At 39.7% G+C, this 21,042-nt stretch overlaps 2 protein-coding genes across 17 annotated transcripts in view; both read right to left on the minus strand.

Moving 5' to 3' along the window:
- The window catches only part of LOC110972752 (gastrula zinc finger protein XlCGF46.1-like), a 39,122-nt gene extending 32,355 nt beyond the window's left edge, over positions 1 to 6,767 (minus strand). Inside the window, exons 1-2 of one of the 2 annotated variants that reach the window (XM_051950725.1) lie at positions 6,432 to 6,767; positions 3,826 to 3,927 (exon numbers count right to left, since the gene is read on the minus strand). In XM_051950725.1, the coding sequence (XP_051806685.1) occupies positions 3,826 to 3,843 (18 nt within the window). In that variant the 5' untranslated portion in view covers positions 3,844 to 3,927; positions 6,432 to 6,767. The remainder of the gene's footprint in view (positions 1 to 3,825; positions 3,928 to 6,431) is intronic. The other variant, XM_051950701.1, reaches the window with a different exon arrangement.
- LOC110971092 (zinc finger protein OZF-like) overlaps positions 1 to 21,042 on the minus strand; it is a 117,758-nt gene that overhangs the window by 46,314 nt on the left and 50,402 nt on the right. For 3 of the 15 annotated variants that reach the window (XM_051948978.1, XM_051948929.1, XM_051948945.1), the window contains exon 4: positions 17,362 to 19,401. The exons of the other annotated variants lie outside the window; for them this stretch is intronic. In XM_051948978.1, coding sequence (XP_051804938.1) covers positions 17,362 to 19,401 — 2,040 coding nt within the window. The remainder of the gene's footprint in view (positions 1 to 17,361; positions 19,402 to 21,042) is intronic. 15 annotated transcript variants of the gene reach the window in all.

The raw sequence follows: 21,042 nt of genomic DNA on the forward strand, positions 1-21,042 counted from the left end.
AAAAAGATACAGAGGCCATGAGTGAAATGGAATTGCGAAAAAATGTCACCCAAATGTTTCAATTACATGTAGTAGGTTGAAACAAGATCAAGAGACTGCAGACATGTTAGCAGCTCTGCAACTTGAAACAGACATGTGACAACACACTCACAATATCAACAAATAAATATTCACTGGTCGACAGTTTTCAACTTTCTGCACTGTTGCTTTAGAATATTGGGTCGTAACATTTGTCAATCACCAAGACACACAAAGCAGAGCTGGGACTGATGAGACTGTACCACTGGAATCTGTTGATCCCCAGATTTTTCGTGATGTTACCTTATTGGATCAATGTAAAATATATTAAGCATACAACACCAATGTCCAGAGTCAGGTCGTGCTTGCAGAAAAGTCATTTCACATGTCCCTTTCACCGCCAACACTTTCCTGTATCTCCTGGGGATAAGATGTTGATACCAGGTCAGATGAGATGTTTAATTCAGCAACTGAATTGTGGGTCTGCCCCAGGGTCTCCATTCACATCGACGAGCAAAAAAAGGAGGGGGGGGGGGGGGGATCCTGATCAGATGGCCAAACTACCTGGCCCCTTTTGATGCAATGTTGCACGAATTCTACACCCAGCTCATGCCAGATGTCCAAGCTCCTCACCGTTGACTACTGGCTCAGCTTCTTGTCACTCAAGCAGTCCAGTACAATGCCTACATTTCTGCTCATCCAGTCTGTCACATACATTATTTATCCATCACACATGAACAAGATCTCAAGATATTAATAGTATTAGTACTAGTCACAAGCCCCTCAGCAGTTCCCAAGAGTAAAGAGCTGGTCACTATTCCAAATCCGGGACAGACTTGGCCTTACTTCTCCGACATCTGAGGGTTGAGAATTGGTTGAAGCCTCCATGACAGCATCTAGGATAAAACCATGCCTCCAGAGGACAAGCAGTGTGTTCTCACGATAATTGAAGCACATGCTCTGAGCCACCTTTCAAAAATGGAAACTACCACCACAGTCTACCACTCCACAGGCACCGCCCACAGTCTCCATGCCACACTGAAGAGATGAGACTGACCCGACAGTCCAAACAGTGTCTAGAGCCATCAGCATCTCAGGGCACATCTTCTCCAAACCTGGCATGCTGTAATTGACGAGTCTCGTCACTACCACAGTGACCTTTGACACAGATATTGGGGAGGCTTCCTTCAAGTTTTCAGACTCTGCCACATCCACATTCTGAATGGATGGCTGTTTTCATTCCTTTTGCAATAAAGAAAGGCCTGATTGGCTCTACAGGCAGCCAAAAAAGGCACTGCAACTGGTCAATATTCATGCCCATCCTACATTTCTGCCCTCCGATTGATTCCCTTGTCCCGAACAGCTGTGTCCTCCTTTTCCTCATTATTGTTAATGCCATTTCCGTGATCTCCCTCCTTTCTTGGGCCATCCTGGTGTTTTACTTCAGCCTGTTCCGTGGTCTCTTCTTTATATGGGTGGATGGGTGGTTCGGGTCGGTCGGTCGATGGGTCTGCCCCCCTCTCAGAGAGAGAGACAGACACAGAAAGTGAGAGATTTACTTCAGGGGGCGTGTTTCATGGAGTGCACAGATGAGGATGTGGCCACATGATGCCAGCAGGTGTCACTTACCTGATTAGGCTAAATTGAGAGATCAGAAAGGACAGAGTGGAGAGGTCACATGGGAACTTCTGCAAAGTTTGATCTTTGTTTCGTATTTCTTTGGTTTATTACGTGTTTTCTTTAACTTGTATCAGATTGTAGTTATTTGCATTGTGTATGTTGAGTTTAAAGGATGTTAAAGTACAGAGATGTGTTTTTTAAATAGAAGTGTGGGCAGGTCACTGAGGTGGGAGGAGACTATAAAAGCCAGGTGAGTGATCAGTGTAGAGTGAGAAGGAGGGGGTCAGGCTGAAACTCTCGCTCTGCTGCTGAATCTGCCATCATCCACTACACCTGGGTGACTGCTTTGTCTTGCTGTTTGTTTCATGACATGTATTTTGTATTTGAAAACTAGTAAAAAGCATATGCTATCATGCTGTGCCCTTTAATGCCATTTGGTTCATCCAGTTGGTCGAGGTGTATCACCACCAAAACCCTAAGCAGAGCATAAGTCTTTCTCCATGGCCTCCTGAAACAGAGACTCCAAGAAGGTGGATTATTCAGTCTTGCTGTTGGGTGCATCAGCAAAGACAACAGTCAGAGCTGTGAAAGGTGACCATCTTGTTCACAGAGAAGACTCCAACACGACGGAGCTCAGCAGGAGGCTCGGAAGTATCCCTCACTCTCCTGGTGTCTACATCCAAAACAGTCCACCCCATCTCCAAAAGTTTGGTTGCAGAACCTTTGCTGTGCCAAGAAGTGAGCTCAACAATATGTAGCTGGTACCATTGGAGCCCCTGTACAAGCTTCAGTTCCATCTCCGTCAGAGTGATGACGTTCCATGTCCTAACAACCAGTAAACAATGCCATAGATGAGCATTCCAGGTGTCTGCCCACATCAGCCACCCAACTCTACGACTCCCGCAGCAAATTGTGGACCACTGTGACCTGACTCACTGCTGATTCATAGCATCCAGGATCAGAGAACCACACAGTAAAACCCCTCCAACAATATAAGATACTGATTACACTAGGGGTATTTAAAATAGCATTTATTTTAAAAAACGCAGTTGTGGTGGCAGTGTGCTTGTTTGCATGGTTTAGTTGCCACATGAGTTTGGAGCACTGAGAACAAAAATGATGGTTTAATAATAAACAAGTCAGCATTTTCTTGTCTCCGTTTGACTGACTTCATTCATTCATAAATTTCATTGCTTGAATTTTTTTGGTAATTAAGTCAGTTCATTGTGGAGAAAAAAAAGTAACTTGAATGTATTAAGCTCCGTTGGCCATACTGCTGTCGCTTAGCTTGCTACATTTCTGTGGGTCATAGCTTCAGTGTAGTAAAGCTTGATTTAACATGGAGTAGCTGGTAGCTTTGCTCATTATAGTTTCCAAGTAGCTTGCCCAACACTGTCCGATACCAATAATAATAATAATAATAATAATAATAATGGATTAGATTTATATAGCGTTTTTCTATTCAGGCATACTCAAAGCACGTACTCACACATTCTCACTCTGGTGGTGGTAAGCTACATTTGTCGCCACAACTGCCCTGGGGCAGACTGACGGAAGCGTGGCTGCCAATCCGTGCCTACGGTCCCTCCACCAGACTCCTCCAGCATGCATGCTGCATGGGGAAGACACTCAACACGAATTTGCTCCTGATGGCAGCTCAGTCACATTTGGTGTGTGAAAGAGTGAATGAAAACTCTGTAAAGTGCTTTGAGTACCAAAAAGGTGGAAAAGCATTATATAAGTGCAGAACATTTATTATTTCCTTTCAGGCCCATATCATATCTTTGGTGGATTCCTTTCCTCCACTGTGTTATATATGTATTTCATGAGCAGGAAAAAGGTCTGCAAACTCACAGTACCCAAAAGTATTATTCTTTACCAAAGAAAATGCTGCTCCTTACCTTCCTGAACACCGCAATTGAAAAACAAGACTTTTCTTCTGTTACTGACCGACATCACCATGTAACACATTTTCAGAATGTTTGACAAGCAGATAGTTTGGCCTTGAACAAAAAATAAGCAGCTTCCTAGCAGTCCACCATTATATCCTCAGTAGAGCTGCGTCTGCAGAGCTACATCTCTCAGCCAGCGTTATCTGGCTTTGGTCGGCACATCTAACCAACTGGAGAAACTTCAGACATTTTTAATAAATTACTGATAATAGTATTACAGTGATATGTTTCTTACTTTTCGTGAAGAATCCATGTTTCCTCTGTTGTTGAGCTCACACCAAATGGCTGACAACGTTCCCCTGCTCCTCCATCAGACTCTCCTCCTCCTGCCAATCACCTGTCACATCAAACACATCTTCATTAGGATACCAGTCTATACGCAAGTGTCAAAGTGTCCTAGATGTTCATCAGCCAACACAGAGGACACATTTCAACTCAATGATTGACTTTCATCTGTTTGCAGTTTCACATAAAACTGATAAAAAAAAATTAAACTGATAAAATAAGGAACACAGACAGAAAACAGGCATGGAAAAAGAGAATATAAAGATGCTACTCCAGCTGATTGAAGACAGGAAGGCTGGTAGAAAACTGTTAGTGCTGTAAGTTAGTCCATGTATTTTACTTTCATGTCAATAAAGTTGATGAGTCTGTGAGAATTCACGAAGCTGTGGCTGAAAATATAGAAAGTCGTGATGTTACGAGATGTGCCGAGGCTTCGAAGCGTGTGTCGAGTAATGGAGGGGGCGTTTCCACGAAGCGCGTATCGAGGCTTGCTTCATTTAAGGGAGGAGCCAAAAATGATGACGTCCGAAGCCTCGTTGCCTGGCTGAACCACGTGATTGCTTCGGAAAGTGGTTCAGATTTTGCCGCGAGGTCTGACAGCAGAATAAACCCCTAAGGCTCCGTTCAAAATGTGGGTTTTGATAGAGAGTTGTGGTCAGTCGAGAGTTTGGATAGAGTTTTGATAGTCTGGATACTAGAGTTTGGATAATGTTTATATAGTTTGGATATGGTTTGGAGTTTAGAGAGAGAGGGATAGTTTGGAGATTTAGGAGAGTGAGGAGAGAAAGATAGGTGATAGGATGGAGCCAACCAGGAAGTGAAAAATTTCCCGTGTGGGAACATTTTGATTTTTTAACTCCTAATATGGGAGACGCCAATGTTTACAAACAGTGACATCATGAAGTCACGTGATTACCACACTGGTTGGCAAGAGGAACCAGAGGAACAATGGCTGATGATAACAATGCGAACTATCCTTCCGTGAAATTGTCCGATTATGCTCAATCCTTATCACCTGAGGCCCGACAAAGATACGTGAGTAAGCTGAGATATCAGGGAAACAGTAAAACCTTGCCAGATCCCTACAATTTGAAGACTGGGTGGGTTGACGATCCTTCATTGTGGCCGGACATTTCCTTCACCGACATTTATTTTTAATTGATTGACACCGCTGGGCAGTTCACCCACCCAAAAATATATAATTATGAATAAAAAATAATATATCTTCTGTTAATTTTCAACAAGATGTCAAAGAAACGTCAAGAAGTTGCTGTATTTTTTGTCTGCAGTATGGCTTCTATGTAACAGTAACAGACCCACAGCATTGGTGATCGAAAATAGGACAATTCTAAAAAACGATCTCTAGACGCATACAGAAACAAATATGGTGACAAATATGAGGCTGTTGGCTTAAGGAGATGTTATTGAATATGCTTCATTCGACTTTAGTGCACTTTCATCGCCTAAAAAGCGATCGGTAACACATGACAACACTGAACCAAACCGAAAGTGTAGAGATCGCTTCATGCGAAGGATGCGACACTAAATCAATATCTTTTGATAAATAAGCTCAAAGTTGGACATACTAAACATGCTAAACTGTTAAATAGTTTACCTGAAGAAAAGTGGGAGCCACAAACACGATCTCTGCTGCTTTCCTGTTGATGGCTGAAGCCACCGCCATCTTCTCTCTCCTGAAATCAGTATTCGGTGAAATTTCAAGCCTGATCCCTTCTCAAAACGCTTCGTACAACCAACAACTACACACGCTATTACCATTGTGGTAAATACATGTGCGATTTCATTCATGAAAAGCGATAACTTTACGTATTTGTTTCAAACCCGATACCGTTCTCGTAGCAAGCCGTTATGTTACTGCCGGTTCATGCCAAACAGCAGAGGTCTTGTACCACGTGACCATAACAAATGACAACACGCTGGCGTCTCCCATAAGGTAAGCTAAATCTAACGTTATTACAGACACATTAGGTTTGCTTATCAAGAATTGTTTTTTTCACCATTTCTTCTGCCCGTTACTTCTGAATAAAATGAATAAAATCTCCCCTTTCCTGTACATCCTTGTCTAAGTTACACAAGCATATTCAGTGCAATCGTCCTAGTTCCACAAGCACTTTCACTGTCCTGTGCCTGCATAAGGCCATGCCATTTTCCTAAGGTGACAGAAAGACATTATTACACAACCTGTTACATTATATGATACAACTATTTTGGGGAAATTTACACACACAGAATACATGAAAATACATTTTATTATACACATATGTGATCATTTATCTATAGAAATCATTTGATCATACAATTTTTTTGCTTTTCATAGTCATTCCCAACAGGCATAATGAACAATGATTCAATGCATCAGGCATGTGGTTCAGATACAGCTGCCTGTGATTATACACTTGACCAGTAGGTGATTTCGTGTGCTCATGAAGCTTCAAGAAATGAACCCTTTCTCGAACCAGTTGGCTCAAGTGGTTCATGGCCTCACGTGGCTTCATCTCACCATCACTAGTACAAAGGATGTGAGTGTGAACCTACCAGAAGATGTGTGACAAGTTCATGTCCCTCCAGATGCCGGAGAAGACCTCGAAGCTGACGGACTGTGTTTGCTGAAAGCGGCTCAGCAGCAGCTCGTAGTCCGTCTTCACCTGTTTCCGGCACAAATCCACGTCGCTGCTGCTCAAACTCAACCTCACAGACTTTAAGCTGCTTCTGTCGGCGGACACATGTTTCACTCTTCATCGGGTTCAACACTAAACGGCCCCTGGAGAGCAAGATAACGGCTACCGGAGACGAAAAAAAACGGCTCGGTATGACCGTCGAGGGTTTCATTGCGTCATCAGCGGCCGACGTGGCTGGGCTCGCTCGAAATGAGCTGCGCATGCGCACAAGATTCTCACTGCACAACATCAGTGATGAAACTGGAGTCCAAGGCTGAATCGATAGCTGAATCCCAAACCGCCCCCTACACACTCCCCCTACACTACCGAGTGTCACTCCATAAGAAGTCACACTCGCAGATGTGGAGGGCACTTTAATTGAAGGGGGAGGGTATAAATACTATCGTCTGGAATGGTCGACGAGAAGTTCTGTATCAACAATAAAATTAAAGAAGTTACTGATAAAATACTCCACAATATTTATCCTGCTAAAAAAAAAACATTACAAAGGTTTAAATTAGATATCAGTTATAATTGTAGTTTTTGTGATAGTGAGATAGAGACTATTCCTCATATGTTTTTTCTGTGTGTGCACAGTAAGATATTCTGGACTAGAATACAGCAATTTATATCAGATATATCTGGGCGAACAATCTGCCTCCGGGAGAAGGACATCTTATTTAATGTTAAAAAAGTAGTCAATAAAGATTTGGCAACTTTTATACAATTGATTGTCACTTTAGGGAAATATCATATTCATAAAGTTAAATGGGCTGAAGAGAAACCAAATTGGAATAAATTCTATGATGAAGTAAAACAATATGTGAATGTGATTAGACCCATGAGCTTTTTGAAAGATACTGTCCTAATGTGACTCTGTGATTTATTGTTTATGTTCTGCACTGTTACAAATGGTATTGAATTGTTATATGCTGTCTATAATGATATTGCAAACTAAATATTGTGCGTGGGGATGGGAAGGGAGGGATGTTGTGAGTGATGTTACGAATGAAGGGCTTGCATGTGTTTTTGATTTTCTTTCTTTGTCCATTGTATTGTCTATCATATTGTTTAGTGTAGTGCTCTTATTTTCAATAAAGGAGAAGAAAAAAAAAAAGAATGGGACACCCTGTCGCCTCACCGGAAAACGGAAGACGTCATCGCCATGGTAACACAAAGACGACAACTGTGCATGGCTGTAGAGCTGTGGCACAGGTTGCAGGCAATGATGTAGGGGCTACATTCTGCTTCAAATAATTTGAAGTCATCCCACATGTTTTCCAATCCTATTATCTGGCATTTCAAATCCAACAAATGAATGAATAAATGAATTCTGTCAGTTGTGTTCAAATTTTAAGGTGTCAGGGGGTGCACAATTAAATCAAACGTCAGGAGAGAAGAAGATTTGTTTCTTTTGTTTTATCTTTTTTCACCACTCTTTTTGTGATGTTCTGTCAGTGTGAAAAAGACGTGGGAGAAATAATGGACGCATGTGGAACTTACATCAATATGTTGTTTCCTCCTCCATTTCGACGTTGCACTTCATGAAAAAGTTTTCGAGAGTGAGCATCAATGCAGACTCGCTATTTAAGGGCTGAACAGTCCACTCCCCCTCCGCACTACGCGGTTTGGGACGGCCCTTAATATGGAGGACCCTCCGCGGGAACGCGCAAACGGAGGGGTAGTGTGTAGGGATAGTGTGTAGGGGGCGGTTTGGGATTCAGCCCAAATCTCTGGACTTCACCGCACTTGCGAACTCGCGGACTTTGCGGGCGCGTTCACGGGAAGTCCGGGAGTGCTGAGGGCTGTCCAAATCCACAATTCATCCAGTCCACAAGGGGCCTCAAGCAGACTTTCTGCAGACTTCCAGAGAGTCTGCTTGGGGTGCAGACTTCTGCAGACTTCACCAGTTTGATTACCCACAATTCATTGCAATACGGACATGACGTTTAAATTTTTCGATTTTTTTATTGCGTCTGGCCTATAAAAGCTGTGCAGTCTGAAGCCGAAATCATGAGCTGAGAAAAATAATGGCGGAATAAGGACGAAAGCAAGTCCTCCAATGTAAGTAATACCCAAATTAATTAATATTATAGCATATACGTGACAGTTTTTCAGTGTCATGGAAACGACTGAAACGGACTCCAAGTCTGTCTATTAGCTCCATTCATAATGCTGTAGACTCCCGCTCTTGCAGACTTTACGTGATGACGGTAAAGACTTCACATTACGTATGACTGAAGTCCGCGAGGGCTCAGTCTGCAAGTCCAGAGGGTGAAGATATGGATGCAGCCCAAGAGATAATTTCTGCTCCATCATCTCTGTTTATGTCCGCAGAGCCGGAGGCTGCACGTTCAGAGCAGTTTTTATAGACAGCGCCACTTGCCATCAGATGCTAAAAGGGTGTTTTTCTTGCCACTGTCGCCTTAGGGCTGCTCTGGGTGGTCAGGCATATGGGTTCTGTAAAGCGTCTTGGGACAATTTGACTGGAATTTGCGCGATATAAATAAAATTGAATTGAACTGAAAGTTAAACAGGAAGTGGTTCACTGAGGATGTCGTCCATTCAATCTCCTTCTTCACAAACAGATGAGGTTTTCCTTCTGTTGGCTTCACTCAGAAGATCCTCAGTGAACATGAGACACCTGAGATGAAGACAGACGTCACAGCATCAGCATCAATGGCAGAGGTTCATTTTAAAGGGATCATGGACAGATTTCCTCTGTCATATATATTTTCCAAGCACTGAAAGACAGAAAGGCCTGTAGTCAGTTTAGCTTTAGGGGAGAGGATTTTATTCTTCTGCTTATCTGTGGTGTAAATTAAATGTAATAACTGTCGTGTTCATCATTACTTTGGTCATATTCTGGGAGGTTATTTTTTCTGATCTTCACTAAGTTAGAAGTATGAATCAGTCATTAAACCACGTTAAACATTGGAGAGTCGATTTACTGTTTCCTGAGCTTAACTTGAGGGACTCAGCAGATATTCAGGACTACTGACAACACAGAACCTTAACCTTACCGTTTTAATCACATTTAGGTTTTGTGAACGTTACATTAATGTGAACCAGCGTCTCCACTGACAGTTTTATTAACTAAATGTACCACATTACACAAACACAACACACTTCAGCTGTTTACATGAAACACAACACAGAGATTGTTAGCTTAATGCTACGTTAGCTTGAATCAGGCTACAGCTAAACAGCAAACTCAGTTAGCATCACTAATTCACATTAAAGCTAATCGCAGCTGTGATGAAAACTTCCATCTTTGAGCTCAAATTAACAGAAAAACTGATCATGCAGAAGTCAGCTAGAGATACTGTCTGAACCACATGTAGCTTCATGTTACAATGATACAAAAGAATCACAGAAAACTTGTAATATTTTAAAAAGAAAATAAAGTTATTTTCATTAATAACTGACAAAGCAGATATGACAAATTGCACAATATTGTAGATTCTGATTAGACCACAAAAAATCCATGTGATGATCCTGAATAGTTCCTGAGATGTTGTTGTTCAAACAGCCTGAAAGTTAAATGTGGGAAAAAATCTGCTGAAAGCAGACATAAGGACAGTTGTTTTACATTCAATGTTGAAGAAAGCAATTGTAACACTGAGACAAAACTTTACAGATACCAGCTACAATATCCAAAGTCTATGAATAAAAAACAAAAAAACGTAGAGCTGGGTTTCAATGAAACATCAGAAGTAAAATTCAATAATTAAGCATTTAAAACAATCAAACAAGACAACCCTTAACAGCACATAAGCTACAATTTCAATTTGTTGAAAAGAAAGTCAGTGTCTTGGCGGCCTCCTTTACTAGTCTCTTTCTTGGTCATTCCTTGGTGATTTATTGTTTAAAATCAACAATTGCGGAAAAACTTCAAAGGGGGGGAATACTGTCTTTTGGCACTGTATTTGCTGATCATTTATTTTTTTTATTTTTATTTTTTTTCTCTTTTTTTTTTATTTATTTATTTATTTATTTAATAATCTTATACAATTTAACATAAACTAAAACCGAATCACCCACCCGCCCATCCACCCATTCCCAACACACACAAGCACACCACATTCACTCGACACACCACTTTCTCAAGCAATATTCCCCCTACAATCAACACTTAAAAAAAAAAACGTATATACATATATCAATTCATACACATCATGCATAAACATGACTATATAAGTGTCCATAAAGATAAAAAAAAAAAAAAAAAAAAAAAAAAAAAAGAACACTTACATGCCATGTAAATTGGCCAGGCAAATACTCCATTTCTTATTATGATCCGGTAATCTATTGTTATTAATTGCAATAATTTTTCTAAATTACAATGATAAAGAATCCTGTTTTTAAAATGTTTTAGACATAACTCAGACGTATTTCTTGCTTTATAAATAAATATTTTACCCAAGAGCAAGACAATATTTACCAAAAGCATACAGTTTTCCTCAAAAACACCAAACATAATATTCATCGGTGTGAGATCCAAACTAATACTCATAGTCTTTAACCAAACCTGAACAGACAACCAGAATCTAACAACACATGGACAATAATAAAATAAATGCATAAGATCCTCCTCTTCCTCCTCACAAAACCTACAGCTGGGATCACTTACAATCTTCCAATTACACAATGCTTTCTTAGTTGCAATTATCTTATAAAATATTTTAATCTGAAAAATTCGAGAATAAGAATCTATTGTGGTACTGTATATTGTTTTAAAGTAATTCCTCCAAAAAATTTGGGTATTAAACTCATCTTCCCAAAACAAGCAGGGTCTGTGAGGAAAAGCAGAGGCACCCATGATATTCAAGTTCCATTTATATACCATCTTATTTATCTTATGTAATGATAGCCATTTATGGCATCTAATCAGTGGAAGACAAACCATTTGCTTATTCTCTTTTCCCCGATGTAATTTTATTTTCCATGATTTGGGGATAGCTGAAACCAGTTGATTGAATCGTATTTGATCTAATGAAATATTATAAAATTTTTTGAAATAAGAGTAGGGAATAACATTTCCATCATCATCTAATAAGTCATTAACAAAAACTATTCTATTTTTAATACATTCTTCCCATAACAATGGTTTATTCCCTATAATAATATTGGAATTCATCCACAACACTTGTGTCTGAATCTCCAATACTGAATCTGGGGGGTGATATTGATAATTCAACCATGCCTTGAGTACATCTTCATAAAAATTTGAGAGATTCTCAAAATATTTTTTAAAAAGATAATCAATATGTGTGTTTTTTAACTGAAAAAACGGAAATAAATTGTTTGAAAAAAAGGAAAAAGCCGAATGTAATCTCTGGCTCACAAGCCATTGTTTATTACGATAGATTTTAACAATCCAAGATGCTTTTAGGGAACGATCCATCACTTGTAGATTTTTTAAATTTAACCCACCATTTTCATGTGTATTATAAATATATTGCCTTTTAATCTTGTCTGGTTTACTATTCCAAATAAATTTAAAAATTTTTTGTTCAAAGGATTTAAAAAAACTAATTTTAGGGGATGGAAGGATCATCATTAAATAAACAAATTGGGGTATTACCAAAGTGTTCACTAACGTTACTTTACCTTGTATTGTCAAGGAGTTACCTCTCCAAGGTTGGAATATTCTATCAACTTTTTCCATCTTTCTCGCATAATTATATTCAATAATTTCTTCAAATTTTTCAGGTATATGAACCCCTAAAATATCAACAGAACCATTACACCACTTAATTGGAACAGGAGAACTAATTGTATAATTTGTTCCATTTAGTGCACCAATTCTCAATATAGAACACTTTTCATAATTGGGTTTTAATCCTGAAATTCTAGCAAAATCATTTAGATCTATAATAAGTGCTTCAAGAGACCTTGGATTGGGTTGTAAAAAAAAGTAGCATCATCCGCATACATTGTCAACTTAGTCTCCCTTCCATTTGGAAACAAACCCAGTATATCAGGGTTATTCCTTATTTTTATAGCTAAAATCTCTATACACATAATGAAAAGATAAGGCGACAGAGGACAACCCTGTCGCACTCCTTGTGTCAGTGAAAAAGCATCCGATAAATAGCCATTATTTATTACTCGGCTAGTAGGCTGGCAATAAAGTGTTTCAAACCAGTGTATGATATTTTTACCAAAACTAAAATAAAGCAAACATTGTTTAATAAATTTCCATTGTACTTTATCAAATGCCTTTTCAAAATCTGCAATGAATAACAAGCCTTGTTCCTGTCGCTTATCATAAAAATGAATTGTATCAAGCACCTGTCTTAAATTATCTCCGATGAATCTTCCCTTAATAAAACCCACTTGATCATTACTTATGATACTACTTATCACTTTTTTTATTCTTAAAGCTATACACTTTGATAGAATCCGAGTGTCACAACATAGTAGGGTCAAAGGTCGCCAATTTTTAAGAACAATGGATCTTTATATATTCCATCAGGAGATTGTTTCAAAAGCAGTGATATAATTCCTTCCCTTTGAGTATTAGACAATTTGCCTTGCTGAAAAGAAAATTTAAATGAATCCAACAAAGGTGTTTTAATTTCATCAAAAAAGGTTTTATATATCTCGATGGGCATGCCATCTATACCGGGAGATTTTCCTGAGGAAAATGAATTTATGGCTTCCAATAACTCTTGCTCTGTTATGTGTCCCTCGCAACTTGATTGCTGTGCTATAGAAAGTTTATTCACATTAGAGGAAGGGAAAAATTGTTCATCTATGCTATCTAAAGACTCCAATCTATCACTGCAATATAAAGATTTAAAGTACTCCATTTCCTCCTGTAATATGTCTTGTGGATCTAATAATACAGTATTATTTTTATTCAATCTAATTATGTTTTTTTTAACCACATTTCTTTGATTTAATCTTAAAAAATGTTTGGTACACTTTTCTCCTTTTTCCATCCAGACAGCATGGGACCTAACAATTAGACTGTTCACTCGCTCATAATAAAGGCTCTCCAATTCCTCTTGCTTTGTTTTACATAAAATTTCAGTTTCTATTTCATAATTATTATCCAGAGTTGTTTGTAGCCCATTAATTTCATTAATTAAATCTCTTTCTTTTTTTAAGTCAGTTTTTTGTCTAATAGATCCCATCTTTATTGCATGTCCTCTAAAAGAACATTTAAAAGCTTCCCAAACATTGTGTGGGTTGGAAGATTGCACATTGTTATCAAAAAATTCTTTAATAAATCTTTTTGTTGTTTCAAGGAAAGATTCATCGTTTAGAAGGGAAACATTAAATTTCCAATAACCCCTCCCCCGAGAATATTGCAAATTTTTAATTTGTAGTATCACTAAACTGTGATCTGATTTTAACGAACCACCAATAAAGCAGTTACATATTTGCGGGACTAGCGAAAATGAACTAAGAAAATAGTCAATTCTGCTAGCCTGTTGTCCTCTGCGCCATGTATACCGTATGGTATCTGGGTTTAAAAATCTCCAAATGTCAACCAAATCGAGTGATGCCATCATATCTTGAATTTCTCTTAATGCCTGGGGATGATTGTTAGATTTTTGTAAACTCCTACGATCCTTATTAATATCCAAAATAGTATTAAAATCTCCTGTTACAATAATTTGATCAACTTTAATAGAGTTTAAGCATATATTAAGCTCCCTAAAAAATTCAGGACTATCCTCATTGGGCGCGTATATATTAGCTATTATAATATGTAAATTATTTATTGTTACCTCTATTACAATCCATCTACCTTGGTTGTCTTTATTAAATGAATGTAGTGTGTATTCTATATTTTTTCTAAACAAAATCATAACTCCTCTGCTATTACCAAGTCCATGACTAAAATATACATCACCTTCCCATTCTGATTTCCAACTTAGTTCATTTTCTAACCTAGAATGTGTTTCTTGTAAGCAAATAATGTGAACGTCTGTCTTGTCATTTAACCATACAAAGATTTCTCTCCTTTTTGAAATATTTGCCAAACCATTACAATTGAAAGTTGCAATTCCAACTAATAAATTCTCCATTAATCTTATAAAAAAGTAAAACTTAAAATATGGATCTGAACAATGTTGACAAAAACAACATGGAATATAGCCTTTCCCACTACACATTCAATCCATACATGCAAGCAACCCTTCAAACGCAACCCAACCTGACAACCAATCATACGCCTGTATTTCCCCCTCCCTATCTTACCAATAAAAAAAGACACCTCTATAAGGCCCATGTAGAACTTAACTAAAGCTCACCTCCCTTTACTAACCAAACTACTGTTCACTACAACTAAGGTAATTAATCAAAGATTTATTCTAAAACTAAAACAAACTACAACCAAAAAAAACTATTCTCCCCTTTCTAAAAAAAAAAACAAAATAATTTTATAATCTACCCATTTCATACAATCACTGGCGGTAGCAAATTGATGACGTCATCTTCACGCTGCCGTATTTACAAAATGTTCACTGAAGTCTAGAAACATTTTCTGCACCCGTTTCCATGTACATCCAGTAGGTTTTATCGTCTCTGTAAATCTGACCATCAATGAACAACCGGTCAATTACCATTCTAGTCTTTTTGTTACTCCGCCTTGCTTCTTGCATGATCGGCTGAAGAATTCTCCGCCTTTTAACAACTTCTGCAGGGAACTGATCGCCAATAAAGCAGCCAGATCCTTTTAGCCGCGGAGCCTTTTCAATTACAGCGAGCTTCTTTTTAAAGTCCAAAAACCTCGCCACCACTGGCCGTGGCCGCTGTTGGGGATTCCGTTTTTGTCCAAGGCGATGCACTCGCAACAGCTCTGCAGCTTCAACTTCCACTTCACTCATGCCGAGTTTGTCTTTCATGAACCTCTTCACAATCTTCTCCGTGGAGCGATAGTTTTTCCCAACCTCCTCTGGAATACCATGTATTATGATGTTTTCCCGCATCCCTCGACACTGTAAGTCCAAAATTTCAGCTGATATTTGCTGCTTGTCCTTTTGAAGTTGAACTGTTTGCAACTTTAGCGCTTCTACTTCAAGTCGGAGTGAAGCATTGTCCCCTTTTAATGTCTCAATCAATGCATGACTATACTCTAATGAATGTTTTAAATCCATGATATCTTGGGACATTTGTTGCAATACGTCCAGTTTTTGCAATTGTTCTTGCATTGTGTGCATTGTTTGACGCATGGCTTGCATATCTCCTATGAGAGTTTCCTCCTCAGCAGAGCTTAGCTCCAGACGACCGCGTTTGGGTTCTCTGAAGTTTGCCATGCTGTCGTGGTATAAATCAATGAAACCTTGTAAAGTTTCAATCGTATCTTCCTCCGACGTTGAATCCAGCTTTCAATATCGCTCAAACATTGATATTACTTACAAAACAAGATATTATATCCGGGGAGATTTTAGCTCTGGTCTCGCTCAGCTGCTCCCCCCGTCCACCATCTTCTCCTAAACGAGATGATCATTTATTTTTACTTTTTCGGAGAAAGTAAGGAAACCTCACCAGAAAACAGAAATAGAGGGATGATTACAAGATGTCTCATCAAGTGCAAACTTCACAAAGACACTAAACAAGAGATCAAACCTTAACTCTGTGGAGTCTGATCTCAAGGACTTTAAGTTTGTAGGCGACGTCATGAACTTTTACTGAACCTAGCATGGGGAAATCGTCGTTCAGTTGGTGTCCAGTGTGCATACGCTGTTGTGGTTGCAGGGTTCCTTGTTGGTTGGACGTTGGTCCACACTGGTCACAACAGCACTGTTCACCATTGGCAGAGTGCTGACAAGTCTGAGAGTTTTGTCCATCTGTGTTGCTCTGCTTGGAAAACAAACACACAAACACAGAGAAAGTCAAGGTTTCCTGCAGCATTGAAGAACTGATGCCTTACCTGAAATAGAGATCACCCCTAATGACATCTGAGGACACTTCTACCTGTTATAATTAAACATTCAGCTGCCTGAGCTTCCAGGAAGATTAACACTCATATAGAAATAGATGGGCTGCAGGAGATTAAACTAAGGACATCCTGATACAGTACAGCTGGCTCACAATCCAAGGTGAGTCATTAAATATTTAGCACCTACTGATTTATCCCTTGATAATACACATATCAGCTATTGTAGACCCTACAATATTGTATTGTAAGCCTCAGGACTGCTCTGTGTTGGAAAGCACAGAGCATTGTGGAAATTTATCGAGGAAAGGAGCACCATGACAGAGACATTAGGCTCACTACCACGAGACCAGCAAGTAACTGATAAAGTAAGCTGGGTTTATATTGGATTTATATCCAGCATCCCAGCAGAATATTTAGCACTGATGTGATGTCTTTTCACTTTTAATATTTTCTTTTTGCCTTTTTCAGCTTTATTTTGACAGTAGCAGTGAAGAGTGACAGGAAATGGGGAGAAGAGTAGGGGGAAGACATGCAGCAAATTCCTGCGGACAGGAATCAAACCTGGGCCGCTGCATCGGAAACCAGCCCCTGTACATGAGTCACCCGCTTAACCCGATGAGCTACACAGGCGCCCATGTCTTTTTACTTTTATGTGTTGAGAACAAGTTTGTGTTGATGCTGACCACATCAGAATTCCTAATCTTACCTACATCCCCAGATTAACCGGGACCAGATTTCTGTGTCAAAATCAGTACAGGTTAGAGTGAACTACAGCTGATGATGTGTTAAGATAATTCAAATGACCACAGTTGTTCAAAACAGTTTGACACTAAATTTCACAGCAATATCCAAAACATCCAAAGTAGAATTGTGTGTACAGTGGTTACTGAGACCAGTCATTACATACCTCACTGTGACATTGATTGAATGTTCTCTTTCTGTTGTGTATCAGTTTGTGCTTTTTCAGGATTCCTGAAGTTCTATAGGTCTTCTGACACTTGTCACATCTGTATGGTCTCTCCCCAGTGTGGACACGCTGGTGAAGTTTGAGATTAAAACTGTATTTGAAGTCTTTCCCACACTGGTCACAGTGGTACTGTTTGAGTCCGGTGTGGCTCACTTCATGTTCTTTTAATTGTGAGTACTGTACAAATGGCTTTCCACAGTGATCACATATGTACACATCATGTCCAGTGTGGATGCGTTGGTGAGATTTTAGACTGTGTTGCTGCTTGAAAGTTTTGTCACAGTAGTCACAGTGGTACAGCTTTCTACCAAAGTGGGGGCACTGATGAATCAACAACTGTTCATTTGGAGTAAAGTTTTTCACACACTGATCACAGCTGACAGGTTCACCTCCATGGTGGATGAGTTGGTGTCTTGCTAAAGCATGCTTGTCAATAAAAGTCTTCCCACACTGATCACAGCTGAATGGTCTATCTCCACTGTGAATAAGTTGGTGTGTTGTTAAAGCACTCTTGGAAGTAAAAGTCTTCTCACACTGATCACAGCTGAATGGTCTGACTCCACTGTGAATGATTTGGTGTCTTGTTAAATGACTTTTGGAAGCAAAAGTCTTTCCACACTGAAAACAGCTGAATGGTTTAACTCCACCGTGAATCAGCTGGTGTCGTTTCAACTTACTCTTGCAAGGAAAAGCCTTTTCACACTGATCACAGCTGAATGGTCTAGCTCCAATGTGAATGAGTTGGTGTCGTCTCAACGTACTCCTGGCAGCAAAAGCCTTTTCACAATGATCACAGCTGAATGGTTTAACTCCACTGTGAATCACTTGATGTGCTGTTAAATTACTCTTGTAAGTAAAAGTATTCCCACACTGATCACAGATGAATGGTTTAACATCACTGTGAATGAGTTGGTGTAATGTTAAAGTTCTTTGGCAAGTAAAACTCTTCCCACACTGATCACAGCCGAATGGTTTAACTCCACTGTGAATGAGTTGGTGTCGTCTCAATGTACTCTTGTCAGAAAACGTCTTCTCACACTGATCACAGCTGAATAGTCTAAGTCCACTGTGAATGAGTTGATGTCGTCTCAACATACTCTTGTCAGGATAATTCTTCTCACACTGATCACAGCTGAATGGTCGAACTCCACTGTGACTGAGTTGGTGTCGTCTCAATTTACTCTTCTCAGTAAAAACCTTCTCACACTGATCACAGCTAAATGGTTTAACTCCACTGTGAATGAGTTGATGTGTTGCTAAAGAACTCTTGGAAGTAAATGTCTTTCCACATTGATCACAGCTGAATGGTTTAACTTCACTGTGAATGAGTTGGTGTCTTCTCAACTTACTCTTGTCAGTAAAAGCCTTTCCACACTGATCACAGCTGAATGGTTTAACTCCACTGTGCATGAGTTGGTGTGTTGCAAAAGAACTCTTGGAAGTAAATGTCTTCTCACACTGATCACAGCTAAATGGTCGAACTCCACTGTGAATGAGTTGGTGTCGTCTCAATGTACACTTGTAAGAAAAGGTTTTCCCACACTGATCACAGCTGAATGTTCTGGCTGCATTGTGAGTGAGTTGGTGCCGTTTCAATTTACTCTTGTCAGTAAAAGTCTTCCCACACGGATCACAACTGAATGGTCGAACTCCACTATGAATAAGTTGGTGTGTTGTTAAAGTACTCTTGAAAAAAAAAGTCTTCTCACACTGATCACAGCTGAATGGTCGAACTCCACAATGAATGAGTTGGTGTCTTGTTAACTTACTCTTGCGAGTAAAAGTTTTCCCACACTGATCACAACTAAACGGTTTCTCCACAGTGTGAATACACTTGTAAAGTTTTAGCTTTGTTGCTGTGATAAAAGTCTTGTCACATTGTTCACAACTGAGTGAGTTATCGCTGGTTGTTGTCATTGGGGAACCGTTTTTATCATCCTCAGAGGTCCGACATCTCACTCCATTGCTGATTTTACTTTTCTGCAGTGACAAAGATACAAACAGAGACAGGGATTTAAGTGTACTAGTGAAAAAGAAAGTCTCTATTAGATGTAGTTGGACATGAGGCTGAAACAAGATCAAGAATCTGTATACATGTTAACAGCTCTGTGATGAGAAAAATACAAATGTGACAACATGCTAACATGCTCACAATGCCAACAAAAACTTTTCACTGGTCGATAGTTTTCAACTTAGTTTGACAATGTTCAAAGACATTTGTCAGTCACCATGAAACGCAAAGTACAACTGGGACTGTACCACCAGAATCTGTTGATCCCCAGACTTTTCATGAAGTTACATTATTGGATCAACGTACAATACGTAAAAGCATACAACACTGACATCCAGTGTCGGGTTGTGCTGGCAGCAGGGTCATTCCAAATGTCCCTTTCAGCACCAACACTTTCCAGTATCTCCTGGAAGATCAGAGGTCGATACCAGATGAAATATGGAATTCTGTCACTGAATTCAGGATGTGCCCTGGGGTCTCCTCCCATGTCAACATGCCCAGAAAACCCAAAAAAAATAGGGGCCCAGAAGGAATCCTGATGAGATGCCCATTGACATGGGCCTTTTTGACGCAATGTAGCACCGACTTCACTCCCAACTCCTCACCCTATCTGTAAGGCTGAATTTAGCAGATATACAAGGAAAAGTAATTTTGGCTTCTTTTATCTGTGATTTCATTCTTTCAGACATTACCACAAGGCCATAACCTTTGGTGATGGTTGGAACAAAGTCGGACAAGTAAATTGAAAACATTGCCAACCACCTCACCTTCTTGTCACCTACACAGTCCAGTACAATGCCTGTATTACAGCTCCTCTCGTCTATCTTGCATTATTTTACCATAATTTGTGAACAAGATCTCAAGATCCTTAAATTCCTTCGATGGAGAAGGAAACTGACCTTTTAAAAATGGGAACAACCACCATGGTCTCCCACTTCACAGGCACTGCTACAGTCTCTGTGTCACATTGAAGAGATGTGCCTATCCTGGCAGTCCAAACAGTGTGCAGAACCATCAGCATCTCCTCCACACCTGGCATCCTGCCACTGACAAGTCTCTTAGCTACCACAGACATGGGTGGGGTTTCCCCTAATTTTTCGGACTCTGCCACATCCACACACCATATTTTGTCAAGGATAAGGACCTCTCAAAGTGCTCTTTCCATCGCCAGACAAAATCCCCAGTATGGGTAAGTAGGGGTGCAACGGATCAAAAAACTCATGGTTCGGATCGTATCATGGTTTTGAGTCACGGATCGGATCAATTTTCAGATTAGCAAAAAAAAGACACGATTTTCTCATTTAAGTGGGTGCACGATGGGATCTCCTAACATGGTTCAAGCACGTTCAGCATATGTTTAAATCCCGTGTTTTGCACCACGGAATATGGCCTCATGTCTGCAGCTACAAACACCCCAGTAGTTTTTGCAATAGCTTCAGCCCAGTCGGATTCTGCAGCAAGGGGCTGTTTAAATGCCGCGGTGATGAGCGGTTGTTGAGCAGCCTTCGTCTTGACTCCTGTCACTGACACATCGGGGTGATGTCGCTTCATATGGGTGGTCATGCTCGATGTATTTCCACTCTCATATGGCTTTCTTACTCACAATGTAA

The sequence above is a fragment of the Acanthochromis polyacanthus genome, chromosome 1 (genome assembly GCF_021347895.1).
Source record: "Acanthochromis polyacanthus isolate Apoly-LR-REF ecotype Palm Island chromosome 1, KAUST_Apoly_ChrSc, whole genome shotgun sequence".
In the NCBI taxonomy this organism is placed as follows: domain Eukaryota; kingdom Metazoa; phylum Chordata; class Actinopteri; family Pomacentridae; genus Acanthochromis; species Acanthochromis polyacanthus.